This window comes from Archocentrus centrarchus, chromosome 15 (assembly GCF_007364275.1).
Source record: "Archocentrus centrarchus isolate MPI-CPG fArcCen1 chromosome 15, fArcCen1, whole genome shotgun sequence".
Taxonomy (NCBI): domain Eukaryota; kingdom Metazoa; phylum Chordata; class Actinopteri; order Cichliformes; family Cichlidae; genus Archocentrus; species Archocentrus centrarchus.
The window spans coordinates 1,522,625-1,536,479 of record NC_044360.1 but is presented as its reverse complement, the minus strand read 5'-3'; the positions used below and the strand labels follow the sequence as shown (position 1 = coordinate 1,536,479).

Sequence of the window (13,855 nt, the reverse complement as noted above, 5' to 3'; positions counted from 1 at the left end):
GAGTTTACCATGAGATTAAAAATCAGGATTATCTTTTTTACTGATTGTTTAATCACTGCTTTTGTTGGACTGAGTATCACATCCAGGATTTCTGATTTAAATCCACTAAAAACCTGAAACTCCTCCCACTTTTTTAAATTAACATTTTTGCAGGTATGTGTTTGCATTTCTTAGAGTTACACAACATGAAAATGATCATTTAGAACTTAAAATCTAAAATTAAAGTTAAAATGAAATGCCTTCAAATCACCGTCACTGTCACCAACAAGGAGCTCATGGCTGAGAAAACGAACCACAGCCTGATTTTTATACCAGTTTCCAGCTGCAGCAGGATTTCTGAGCAGAAATGCTTTAATGCAACAGCCAGAGCGAAGCACCGAGTAGCAGCATGAGGCTCTGCAGCTTTGAGCTGCACTGGTATCATCACCCACTAGAGGGCGCCCACCTGCTTCCATAAACCCTCCTGCTTCCTTCCTCTTCATCCTCTCAGCCGTTCAGGGGTGTCGAACTCAGTTTTAACCAGGCCCAAAAATCACCTCATCATTATCACTGCATGTCTCGCATAACCTCAACATAAAGCCTCACAAAGGCCTCACCAGGCTTTCACAGCCCTGAATGCAACAACCAAATACAGGACTGTGAAACAGATTTTAATTTCAGTTTTAATTTTGGCTCCAGTGATCATTAAAAACAGGAAATACTTTCTCTTCTGTCAGTGCATCCTTTTCCTTTTTTTTACCCTCATAAACATCCTGAAGCAGGGAGTGCAGTAACATGATCGATCAAGCTTTGTGTTAAATGATTCAGTTTGTGTGAAATTTAGGATTAGTTCCTGTAGATCACGTGAAGCACAGTGTCCAGCTCTCTGCAGACAAATATGAGAAATCACAAACTTCCTCAGCTGCTTCACTTTAACGTTTGCATTTTTTAAATGCATGTATGCGTGCTCGAATCAGAGCAGAAGCACCAGCTGCTTTAACTAAATGTGCATTTTATTCATGTCTAACATCAGTTAACTGTTGGCTTTAAGGCGCTCTGCAGCCTCCCACCACTGGGTGGGGGTGCACCTGACCTGCTGGTTTGGGTTTCATTTAGAGCAGTTTCTGACTCTGAGGCCTCTGTTTTCTGTGTCTCCATTTCTCTGCTCTATGTGACAAAGTGCATGAGATCATCTGATAGCAGGCAGACGGGCCTCTCTCCTTTTTGGGACAAACTTATTAAGATATTCTACTCGAAGAGTATCAAAAGCTACAAGTATTGAACTAAATATCCATAAAAAGTCGTCTAACTGTTAAAGAAATCTCTGCAGGTAAGAATTTGCTCTCCGGGAGTGGCTGAAGATTAAATGAGTCTCCAGCTGGAGGCCCACAGTTTGAGCTGCAGTGATTTCACTGTGCAAACAGCAGATTGCATAAAAAGAAGCGCACGTTTGCACACAGTGACCCTTCACCTTGATCTGCCTCTGAACGACTTTGCTCTGTGCTGTTGTAATCCAGCAGGGAGGTGACACGTTCCCAGAGTCAGAAACACTCCCTCAGCAGTGTGCTGGAGGCCTTCCAGCTTTTTTCCTCTCATTTCCAAAATAAAAGCACTTGGACAACAAACAGTGAGCAGCTTTGGCTTTAAAATGAGGACACAGTGACACTCTTATCTAGCATGTCATCAGGTCTGATCAGCAGACAGTCCTGGATTAGCTCAGCAGTGACATTAAAGGCCAAACACTTATTTATAAAAACAGAAAAACACATCGAACCGACGACTGAAGGTCCTCAAGACCGCAGCAGGTAGATTTATACCTGCTCAGCGTTCCTTTCCCTCATCGTTAAAACTGCTCTACAAATAACTATAAATCATTAAATTCATCATCATGAATACAGTCACACACCCTCAGCGTCCACCCCTACGCAGGCTGGTCACACTCCACAGTTTGAAACCTCAGTGTTACATTTTGGCTGCCACCATCTTGGGTTTTTGTTTCCACAAGTGGCCATATTTGGAGGCTAATGCTAACCAGCTAGGTTATCAGCCTGCATCCACAGACTGTACAGGTGTATCACACACACTCAGATACCTGCAGAGCAGTGCTCAGTCACATCCAATTAAAATCCTTGAATTTCAAACTGGAGCTCCGCCTTCTTGGACGATCTGTTAGTCCAATGAAGCCATAGCAGCCGTATGATTGGTCAGATAATTGCATTCAAAATGCTCCAAAATGCTCCAAGAGCACAAACATGGTCCAGAGGGCCAGTTAGCTGAGGTGAAGCCTAGCAGACAGCTAGCAGCTACAGCCACCTGTGTCAACATCCACCTGTCAGTCAGAGAGGCCACGCCCCTAATAATGTAATCAGGTGACTTATAGAAACATCCTCCCCCCATACAGCTGTTATGAAGGAGGAAATTATCCAGAGACCAAAGCAGTTTCTGTAACAGCTGTAAACATGTTTATTTCTGCTGGAACATCTTAACATGGGAGTCTATGGGGACTGACTGTGGCGCCCCTGCTGGACCGCAGATGAACTGCAGCACTTTTCAGCACCGACTTCATTATTTTTCATCTTAAAAGGTTAATGCTCAAGTCCATCCTGATGCTGCAATGTTTAAATGTGAGCGCAGACAGAAGGAAGCACGTCTGCAGGTTTTACAGGTATTAAAATAAGTTCAAAGGTTTGCTGATTTCCTCGTGTGTGACACAAAAGAAGATCTTAAAGTTGAATCCCAGACAAAATGAGACACCTGAAAGTGTTTGATGTAATCAGTGTGATCAGTGGTTGTGAGTACAAATCAGTCAGCTGATGTTTTCATCAGACGGCAGCGCTGCACCTCAGGTTGCATAATGAGAAACATTTGCTGAGTTTTCTGGGTCGGAGAACCCTTTGTGGGGCTGCCAGTGTCGCAATGCAGGGAGGAGGAGGAGAAGGAGGAGGCTTTAATTAACAGGAGATCCCTCCAACACACACACACACACACACACACACACGCGCACACACACACAAACACAAAGCCTCAGCAGCTCATCCAAAGACCAAAGTCCTTCTGCTCCACTTGCAGTCTGCTGTGAACTGATCGATATCAGTCGCCATTTAAACGAATTCGAGGCTGCGTCGTGTTCGGAGAGACGCCTCCTAAAAGCCCCGAAGGACACAGCTCTGCGTCTGTCTGATAAACTCTGACCAACCGGCCGCTCGGCGCACAGAAACTTCGTCACACTGCGGTGCTATCCTCCGATCATTACCTCAGGGCACCACAAACAGTCTAAAGAGGAGATGCTGAGTAACTGTAAGTGCATCTGTGCAGAAATCTGCGCTGCATATTGGAGGAGGTGCTGGAAGCCTCTCTAAGGCCACGCTGGGTGCTAAAGAGACGAAAGTTTCACACAGCAGCAGGAACAACATGACTAAGCTGGAATACCGTAATACCCCAGCAGAGTCATCACACTGCCCACTGAAGCCTTTATCCACGCTGAACAAATAAAAACATTAATAAAGTAAATAAAGCAGCAGATGAATCAGCCCGAAACCATGAAAATCCTAAAGGTGACCTATTCTGCCCATTTCCAGCTCCATACCTGTGCACTCTCCTGGAGCAGCTTCACATTCACTGAGATCATTATTAGAAAGTCTGGTCATGTTTAATATGAACATCCACCACTTATTTCCTGCAGAACCCAGAGAACTATTTAGAGCAGTTTACAGGTACAGAGTGCAACGCCCTCTTTAGTCATTCCAGCTCAGGTTATCAGTAAATGACACTGAAGCATTCAGCCTCAGGTGCATTAAATCTCACACAATGTTGTATGATGTGTGGGTGAGAGTAAAGCACGTAGTAAAACTCATTATCAGGGTGTGGTCTGTTCTCCTGTATGTGTGTGAACAGTGTGGGTTTCAGACCAACATCTGCAGTTATTTCCAGAGAGGAAAAAGCCAAAAATCAGAAAGTAAGGTGATCCAGCTCAACAGGAAAAATGCTCAGCAGGCAGGTATGCTCGGTGTACTAGTGTTTGCAGGTGATACTGATGACTTTCTTCTGCTCTATCGGCCGTTTCAGTGGGATAAAAAGGACACTAAACTGAAAATAAAATAAAAATCGCTCTACTTACCGTGTTTTTAAACAAAAAACATTAAAATAAAGTGATCAAATGCAAAGAAATGATGGTACTCAAATGAGACAAATGCACAAAATGCAACAAAAGGCCAAATGATGAGGGAACACAACCACAAAATGCAAATGTTAATATTCAAAGAAATGCAAAAAGACGATGCAACAAAAGGAAAGGTGACAGGATCTACAGTTAACACTGGCTGTTGATTGGTTGGTTGGATGGATGGAAGAAAATAATACAGGGGAAGTAAGAATGGAGATGGAAGGTACATAGATGGACATGGAAGTGCCACTGAAAAGTGAGGAGTATGTGTGTGGGGGGGGGGATGGTTTCCATGCCGGAACGGGTTATTTTACCTGCTCTTATGTTCAGGTTTGGCATCTTAAACCGTTTGCCCCCCTCGGCGCTCTTCTTAGCGGCCAGCTCCTCTGGTTTGTGAACGGGGGAATGAGTGATGGGAGCTTGGGATGGGGGCTGCTGAATGTCGAGCTTCTCCAGCTCGGCCTTGCTCTTCTGGGGGGACGCCTGGGTGAGGAGGCGGTAGGAGCTCTGACTTGGAGGCTCTTCTTCAACCTCTGGGGGTGGGGCTACTTCTGTGGCAGGATCCTTTTGCCCAAAGCTTAGATCGTCATCCAATGGGATCTCTGGGGGCTTGGAGGCAGCAAATTTGGAAGTATCCAGAGCTTCGAGAAACTCGTCAATAACACCTCTGGGTGGCCTTTCGATGAATTCAAACTCCTCAGAGGAGACTTCGTGCTCAGAGACCTCCTCAGCCACCTCCGGCTCCTCCAACTCCATCTTCAGGTCCTTCTTGTCAGTTTCTACCTGGAAGCTGGCGGGGTTCTTTGCCATCGCTTCCAGGACTGGAGAGAGGGAGTCTGCTGTTGGAGACTCAGAATCCGAATCCTCAGCAGGGGTCTTCTTGTTCTGGAAGTCGAGTGGCTCAAACCTTTCGATCATTTTGGGAGAATCGTGGCTCGAGAACCAGTCTTTCTGCTCAATCTTGACAGGTTCCTCTTCTTTAACTTTAGTCGGGGTCGTTTCCTCGGCCTCTTTGACAAGGTCAAATGCGCCAAAGGTTTTGTCATCTTCAACTTTTTCTTTCTCTGCAGATCTCCCCTCCATCTCCTCAGCCATCTCCTTCAGCAGGGAAACTTTAGCCTCAAAAGCAAAGGGGTTGTTAGCAGACAGGTTGATCGGAGGGTTGGGTGACTCCATCATCCTCCGTTCGAGGATGGGGCTCTGCTCCTCCGGACTTCCCTCAGAGGAGCCAGAGTCTAGTTTGTCAGGGTTGAGTGGGGAAGATTTCAGGATGTCTGGAAGTGATGGTGGCAGAGCAGAATCCTCCTCTTCCTCTTCATCATCATCTTTGAGACCAGAGGAGAATTGATTAATTGACTGCGTGAGTGAGTCAGCGGTCATCTTTCCGGTCTCAAATGTTTTTCCCTCATCTAAGAAAGATGATGGGTTGTCCTGGGATTCTCCAGTCTGCCCATACTGGACCAGATCCGGAGTGGGACTATCGGACATTTTAGATGCTCTGCTGTCCGACTTGGAGTCTCCAAAATGTGAGTAGCCACTGTCCGCAAGTGGGGAAAAGCCATCGAATGGGTTATTATTCTTCTTCACCTCATACATCAAGTCATCATCTTCATCAGACTGGTTGCCGTGCAGGTCTGGCTCATAACTGGAGGGGCTAATGGAGGCTGTGTCCTTGGGGAAGGAATCCATTGAGGCCTTGGTGTTGTCTTGAGAAGCTAGGTATGGTGAATCCCAGAGCTCTGTTGGGTTAGAGGAGGCAACGTGAGACTCAGGGACCATCATCTGGGGGTGCACGGGGGAGGGGCCAGTGGAAGACCTGTCTGAGCTAATCAGCTTCTCCTCGGGTGAAAAGGAAATGCCGCTGTCTTCGCACGGATTATGAGGCCCTGGGTCTTTCCCTAAACTCAGGTAAGGACCAGCTAATGGACCTAGAGGGTCTTCCTGATTCTTACTACTGCCCGGTCCAGAGTCACCCTCTTCACCCTTCCAATGCATGTCCTTGGAAAGAGCAGTGGGGGGTTCAGTGGAGAAGGAGCCCAGGGGCGCAGCATATCCTGAAGCAGGGGGCTGGTTGGGACTCTCGGTCAAAGAGCGCTCTTCCAGCGAGTCGGGGGAGTGGAGAGGGGAGATGGGAGAGATGGGAGCAGGGGAATCACCCTTCTGCCCAAGTGCTTGAGTAGAGAGGGAGGGGGGAGAATGCAATACAGCACATATCAAAGATATACTCCATTCCTTACAGTGCCCACCACACCTGGGTAGAACAGCTACTAACAACATTTTGAAAAAAGGTTCAGAGATTTATACCAGACAAGTGCTGATGAAAGGTTGGCTGTGGCTGGTAGACCAGTCCTGCACCCCCCCCCAAAAAAAACAAAACAACTATCAGCTGAAAGGACAAAGGGCCACAAAATGTTCGGATTTAAATTTTTTTAAACTACAATTTTGGCCTGACAGCCATTATCTTTTGGTGTTTAACTTTGATCAGACTTCACTGAATAAAATTTTAATTTTAGTTTGTAGAAGACGGGAGTTTCTAGTCTCAACTTTGGTGTTTGAACTTTGGATCCAACCTAATCCTTCAAAACACTAAAACGGAGCTATAAACTAAATTAAAAGATTTCTTTTAATTTAATTTTTATTTCATTTTAACTTCTATGACAATAGCAGAGCTTTTCATTCCAACTGGCACTGTGTGTCCTCTTCAAATGATCCAAAGTCAACTGGTTGATTTACTCTAATCCAGTTAGTGTTACTTTCATAAGAAGATATCCATAGCCTTTCAAATGACTGATGAGAGGAACAGGTGACCTATGAAAAACACCACACGCAAACCCAACAATGACTGCTAGCTTGGTTGATGTTTTTACTTGCTGAACTTTTCCTCAAAGTCACCTGCAAACTAAGTGAAATCAAGTTAAAGAAATCTTTGATATGCCTGTATATTGCATAAAAAGATGGCCAAAAAGTCAAGTGTACACTTTGCAGCAGGTTGCAGCTAACAAGGTGTAAGCTAACATATCTACGTTAGGAATGTCCACCAACTTTTGTCTTAAACACTTTGAGTATGAGGATTTCCAAAATGGTATATTTGAATATATGAAGGATTCTATCAAAATTAAGGAAAGGTGATCAGGAACTGATATGGGAGTTACATTTTTTTCGACTCTTTACCAATAGCCTTGGTTTTAGTTTGGAGCCAATTGCAAGTAAAGGTCCAATAAAGTTACAGTGTATATTCATGCTTTGCCTAAATGAGTCATAACTAGACCAAAAATAAACAGCTGTTTTTGCAGCATACTAACAGGTACTAACCATGTTATTTAATTAGTTATTTGATTTGGCGCTATATAAAATTGAATTGAATTGAATTGAATTGAATTAAAAATGAAATAATTCTCCATTAGAAAACTATAGTTAGACCAAATGGTTTACTAACAAGTTCACACTAAAAGACTAAAAGCATTTAACATGAAATTGGTCAAACATTTAACACATACAACTTACCTTTTTAGATAATAAACATCATGGTAGTTGACCTGAAATATGCAAACTGCTGCAGAGTTTACATTCAACTTTCTGGCACTTTGTCCTGTCGTCTGTTAGTTTGGCATCGACTTTTTTTGGGTATTTTTCACAGGTGGCCTCTTCCTGTCTCTGCCCAAAGTAATGATTCGGTCCCAAAAACCTACTGATGTTTTCTTGTTATAAAAGTGAAACTAGTGACTGCATTTAAATATATGAGAAAAACAAATTACCCTGGGATTATAGCTGCAGAAAAACCTGACATTATCACGGAGTGGAAGGTTATCTTTGAAGTAAAAAGAGATTACTTGCATTACGGTTTCATTATCTTTAGTTTGGATTAAGTTCCTGAGCTCTAATAAACTGAGTGTTGGAAATATTCATTTAAGCCCACCTAAAGTAGGGAAATGAACTGGACTGAAATGAGCAGACTACCATCCACAGTCAAGTTTCCCCACATTTATCTGGTGGTCTGTAAACCACCTTGGTTTGATGCTTGGTGGCACAGCAGAGGTTTCCCCAGGTCTGGCGCCAATAATCCATGCCCAGAGTGTCAAACACAAAGTGCTGAGTGCCTGCAGATAATGATTCCTCTCAATGAACTCTTTAAAAATATCATTTAGCAAGTGTACAAACCTGAGGAGAATCATTATTCATCTACAAACTACAAGTTCACATCAGTCTACTCTACAACAACAATCACACGTGAATCACAATGCAACACAAACACAAGCAAAGTCAAACATCGGATTTAATGTGACAAATCCACAGCAAGCATCCTGTTTAATGCTCCGTGTGACAGAAACCTACAGCTTCTTTCATGCAATGAGTTATTTTAAACCAAGAGAGTGGAGAACGAACGAACTGAAGAGGAAAATGAATGACCAAGACAGGGAAGCAGACGAGCAGAGAGGACTTGCCTGTAGGGAATTGCATCAGAGGATGAGGCTGAGCTTTAGAAGAAGAAGGTGCATCTGTGGGAGAAACGAGAGAAAGCAGCAGAAAGTGAGTTTATGCAAGTACAGAAGGAAAAGACTGGGGAAAGAGATAGACATCATCTCCAATACAAACGGAGCGGCAGATTTCTAAAGCCAAAAGTGGGTCTCTAAACTTCGAATGACTCGATAAAATCTTAATTACGGCTGTGTGCGTTAAAGAGAGACACAGATGGGTGCCCGCGGGGCTTCTTCACCCAATATCGTTTTTTTAAAAAAGGAGCATGAAAGACACGCTGCAGGTTCACAGTTTACTGTGATAAATAACCTCAATGCGGTCTGGCACGTCATCGATGGCTCGCCTCCATCGCCGTATCACACTCAAACACACAGACCTGCAGCTTCTTGTTCGGGAGTTTCCAGGAGCTTCTTCAGCTCACTTTGCAGCATGTTAGCAGTAGCCAACGTCTCCAGGTAAGCCGCAAGAAGCCTCCACGCCACAGCTTTCACCATTAACCACTTCCTGGTTCAAATGCTCCTTCAGATCCCAAAAATCAATCCCAAGAGTCAATAACAGTCCAAACGCTTTCAGCTCCAGTAAAATGATCCGTGTGGCTGTTCTCTCAGGCGTTACAATAAAGTTTAACATCCATGAAGAAGAGGAGCTACGAGGCGAAGGCGTGTTTGCACTCAGAAATGGTTAATGACTTCAGACTCAGATGGACTGCTTGCTCTACACAGATTTTATCATCGTATTTGTCATTAATTGCAACCTTTAATGCGTCACACTGTAATAATTCCCACCAAGCAGCAACTGCCTGAGCAGACTTGGGTTCCCCCTGACAAGATTTCTGGATGTCACTTTCAGGGTATAAAATTTACCTCAAACAAGCACTGCTAGAATAAATGAAACATCTGGTCATTACTTTTTGTGCAGCTGCATTTTGCAGTAATATATGGTTAACACCAAAGGTAGACCTGGATTTGGGAAGCAGCTGTTCTCTGAGGTACGTAAACACGTGTTAAAGGCTGGAGGTTTTATTTAACTGAGAGGAGACAAGAAAAAAAAAAGAAAAGGTCAGATGAGGGGTGACAGGAAGTAAAGAGTCAGACAGTTTGCAGGGAGGCAGAGAGGAAATGATTACTGTGAAGAGGTTCTCTCAGCTTTCATAGAAGAAGCAACACAAGGGCAACGCAGAGGTTTCAGCAGCATACGAACCAACTATTCAGGAAGAATCTAAAGAATGTAAAATATGCCAGATGCTTTCAAAGCCTGAGCAGTTACAAGAATCAAGAATCAAGAATCAAGAATGCCTTTATTAGTCCCACAAATGGGGAAATTGCAGTTAACAGAACATCCATCCAAAACAAGCATAAACATAACACAGACAGGGGGGACAGATGTCTGAGGTCATGCAACCGTTTCTCAACGGCACTACCTTTAGCAGAGAGACAGAAAGAGATACATTGGGATAGTTAGGTTCAAAAAAATCATCTCATACTGTGTTCATAAAGAACACAACATCAGTGATCCTGCATGGAGAGGAAACCTGACTGTTGTGCAAGTCAGAAAGCTCGAGCCAACGGCAGTCGGCCTATAAAGGCGAATGGAGCTGAATGAAATTAGGGACGGCATGCTGAAAACGTCGGCTTCTTTCTCCTAACGAGCTTAATGCTGTTTTGCCGCTAACAGACGATTAGCTCCATGTGACGGGACAAAACAAAGCCAAAAAAAAAAAAGCAGAGAAGAACAGACGAACTGTTCTGCTACTGTAGCCAAGCACCAGTTTCATTTGTTCACATCCTTTATAAGTCTCACTGAGATGAAAAAACTTTTTCCATCAGTGAGCCGTCTGAGAGGGCAGCAGACATTAATGCAACTGTCACATTAATGAGGGAACATGACATCCAGCTCGTATTGACGTTTTCTCAGCCTGTTAAAAACCACCAGCTGTGACAGTATCTGCTCTACTGCAGATTATTCCAGGAACATTTCTGCACATGTAGGTAAGAGGGAACCTTAAAAGCCACCCAGTGGACCAGTTTTAGGTGGATGTCACAGTTAGGTCACTGCATTCACAAAAACAGGTAAAACAGGTGAAGGAAAACTAGAAACATTCCTGCAATAAGACATGGGAAATTAGAGTTAAATGGGACTGAACAACACAAAAGGCAGACTGCAGGAATTCGAGGGTATGAAACTATGTCGTCTGCATAGAAGTGAACATCAGAAATTATGACAAGGTGACGACTTACAGTGAAATATTCACAATAATCCACCGACATGCACAGCCATCATACAAACACTCCTGGAGTCTGGGTTGGGAGATATGTGGAAATTTTACCAAGCATGAGTCCAATGAACAGCATACTGCTGATACAGTCACACACAGACTCACACACACACACACACACACACACAGAAATATAAAACATCACCTGTGCATTTTTGTTTTAAACAAACCTGCACTGGTGAGATGAGATGAGTGGGCTAAAAAACAAAGCCCTCAGACAGCAGATGTCTCGTAGCCTTTGAATGACCAGTCAGGAGAACATCTGCTGTTAATTAACCTGTAACCCTTCATGATAGCTTATGGCTCATGGGCTCCAGAGACTTTATAAAAGATGAATGTCTGAAAAGTGAAGCCAATGCTCAAGTGTCTTAAAACTGCTTTGTTTTGCCCCCTAATGACCAGCAGGGGGCAGCACCTCTGGCTCATTGTCTATGAGAAAATGAAACTTGTGCTCGCCTGATCTCAGAGCTCAGTACTTTTCTGATGAAGCCTTACTGATAAATGATGAAGTTCGTTCTGTTAATTATAGTCCCGTTAGAGTCACAGAGGTCCGTGACGTTTGACCGCCGCCCTGTAAGTATGCAGCATCTGCAACTGCCCCTCATTCTTTCCACCATCTTGGCTCAAACTGAACTGTGAGCTTTCAGGACGCAGCAAAAATGCATCAAAGGGGGCGCTCTTGATTTATAACACCAACAGCTTTTCAGTGAAACTGAATTTTAAAAACCCAGTCCTTATGATTTTATCCTGATCACCTTCCTTTCATAACTGTTGGAAGCCACATTCATAATTAAATTCACGTCAGATTAATTACCCAGCTCTCACTCCCACAGTCCTTCAGCTCTAACTCCAAAAGGTTCGATTCATAAAATTACATTATTAAAGGACAGAAGTCTGAATTATGTACAGGCTGGAGGCTCTTCAGGAGCCACACCATCAGCAGACCACAATCAGAGAAGTTTGATCAAGGACCTGATTGAAGGTCTCATGAACCGTCTCCTTTTTGTAACCTCCTCTGAACGGAGGGCGAAAGGCCGACTCCCCGAAATCATGAAGAAAACACAGACAGGAAACAGGACGAGGGTTTCAAGTAATAAAGGTTTCATTGTTTCCTGATTATTACAGATGAAAATCAAGCTTCAACGGTCAGGAAATGATCTGATTAAAATCACAAGCTGATTATCAGATTCAGTGACGCCGATCTGATTATCTACCTCAGTTTTATTAGGTTACCTCTGCTGTCGAGGTTCACCTTCCAGCGATGGAGAAGACGTGCGATGGAACCAAACACATTTAAACCAGAGATCAACGTCTACACCTGGCCCCACAGACCCCCTCTGATACTCCATAACTCACTGCTCCTACAGCTTTTCTCAGCTCTGGATTTTTATGGAACGATAACAAAAGCAGAAAATCAGGCTGTGTGTTAGACTTCACATCCTGAGCAGGTCTCAGACTCATTTGGATCCGCCGCTGCCACTCATTACATCTAACCCTGCTGACGCTCCACTGCTGCTCAGATCATAAATATCCTAACGTATTCTACATTTTCTGCCATTTTACAGCCACCTAAAAGCCTTTAAGCAGGGCCCTAAAGTATTACTATACATGCACATTAATAATCACAGAGCCCTAAGTGAATCACAAACATAAATCAGGAGCTGCAGGGCCCCAAAGCGGCAGCGACGTCTCCGCCTGCTGCAGGAATCAAACCTTTAACCCGATACGTTGCAACTGAGGAATGTGCTATATGTGTCTGTCTCACAGCCCGACACAGATGAATAACTTCAGGCCAACGACTCAGCTGCTGCTTCCTGAGCTAAACACAGCAGTCACTCCATCTCCCCAAACCTGTTTTGATGCAGTTTTCCAACCACAGCAGCACATTAAACTGAGTATCTGCACCTGAGACGCTGCTGCAGTCTGTCCACACACTGAACCAACACAGCTCGCCAACAAAAGCCAGAAGCCGAATGCACTGATCTGATCTGACCCCGTCCCCGGAGAGCGCACCCGGACTGAGAGGGAAACTGGCCTCCAGCAAAACCAGCCCAGACCCAGCCCGTGATATCTGCTGACCTCAGTCTGTCCGAGTCACCGGCGTCTGCTCGGCTGGGACAACCGACGAGGTTTCAGCCACAGACGGACGCCTCTTCGTGGATCTGTGCTTCTCGTTTCCAGCTCCATATTTTCACACTTCAGAATAATCAAATACTCAGTTCATCCTCCATCAGAGTATCTGACTGGGCTGAAAGTTAGAAACCAGTCCAAATTAAGCCCAGTCTGCTGGATCATGTTAAACACTGCCGCGTGGCCTCATAACATCAGAGAGCCAACAGTTAACATGTGCTTCTGGAACAGACTTCACCCGCCTGCTTTAACCTGAGAGGAAACAGACGAAGGGGCGTCCTGCTCCGCCCTAAAACCTGCTTCAGTGTGATGAATCAGCTCATCATGGGCAGGGATCACCTTTTACCGCCCAGCTCTGAAAATCTCTTATCACAGCGATAAGAGGCGGGATTAAAGCAGATTAACACGAGCTCGTCGCCACATTAGGACTCGGCGCTGATGACGGAGACCTGCTGCTGACCAGGTAAAACAAAAACACAGAAACCAGGTGCTGCTGAGAAGCTCTTAGCCACGCTTATGTCACCGTCACTGGGACACACACACACACACTCCTCTCTCTGTCTAATCCACCTGACCACACGGCCAGCTCCTCACAAACACACACTGACGGATGTAGGTGACCCAAAAATGAGATGTAGGCCGGCACCGAGCGGCGAGCCCAAGATGATTAAGCGACCTGTCAGTCACCCCGCCAGGTGGGGTCGACAGCGAGGACGAAAGCTCGCTGCAGACACTTTTCAAGGTGACTGTGGGAGGGTGAAGAGGAGGGCAGCAGGAGCACCTTCATCTCTTCCTCTTCTGATAATCAGCTGCTTCTGTTTTTATTTCATATG

General features: G+C 44.6%; 1 protein-coding gene across 6 annotated transcripts in view; it reads right to left on the bottom strand.

Annotated features, from left to right (window-relative positions):
- The window catches only part of rtn4b (reticulon 4b), a 38,392-nt gene that overhangs the window by 20,434 nt on the left and 4,103 nt on the right, over positions 1-13,855 (bottom strand). Inside the window, exons 2-4 of one of the 6 annotated variants that reach the window (XM_030747470.1) lie at positions 8,584-8,637; positions 6,171-6,312; positions 4,456-5,792 (exon numbers count right to left, since the gene is read on the bottom strand). The exons of 1 other annotated variant lie outside the window; for it this stretch is intronic. In XM_030747470.1, the coding sequence (XP_030603330.1) occupies positions 4,456-5,792; positions 6,171-6,312; positions 8,584-8,637 (1,533 nt within the window). Of the gene's footprint in view, positions 1-4,455; positions 6,313-8,583; positions 8,638-13,855 lie in introns of all 6 variants that reach the window. 4 more of the 6 variants (XM_030747468.1, XM_030747471.1, XM_030747469.1 and 1 more) reach the window with 4 other exon arrangements.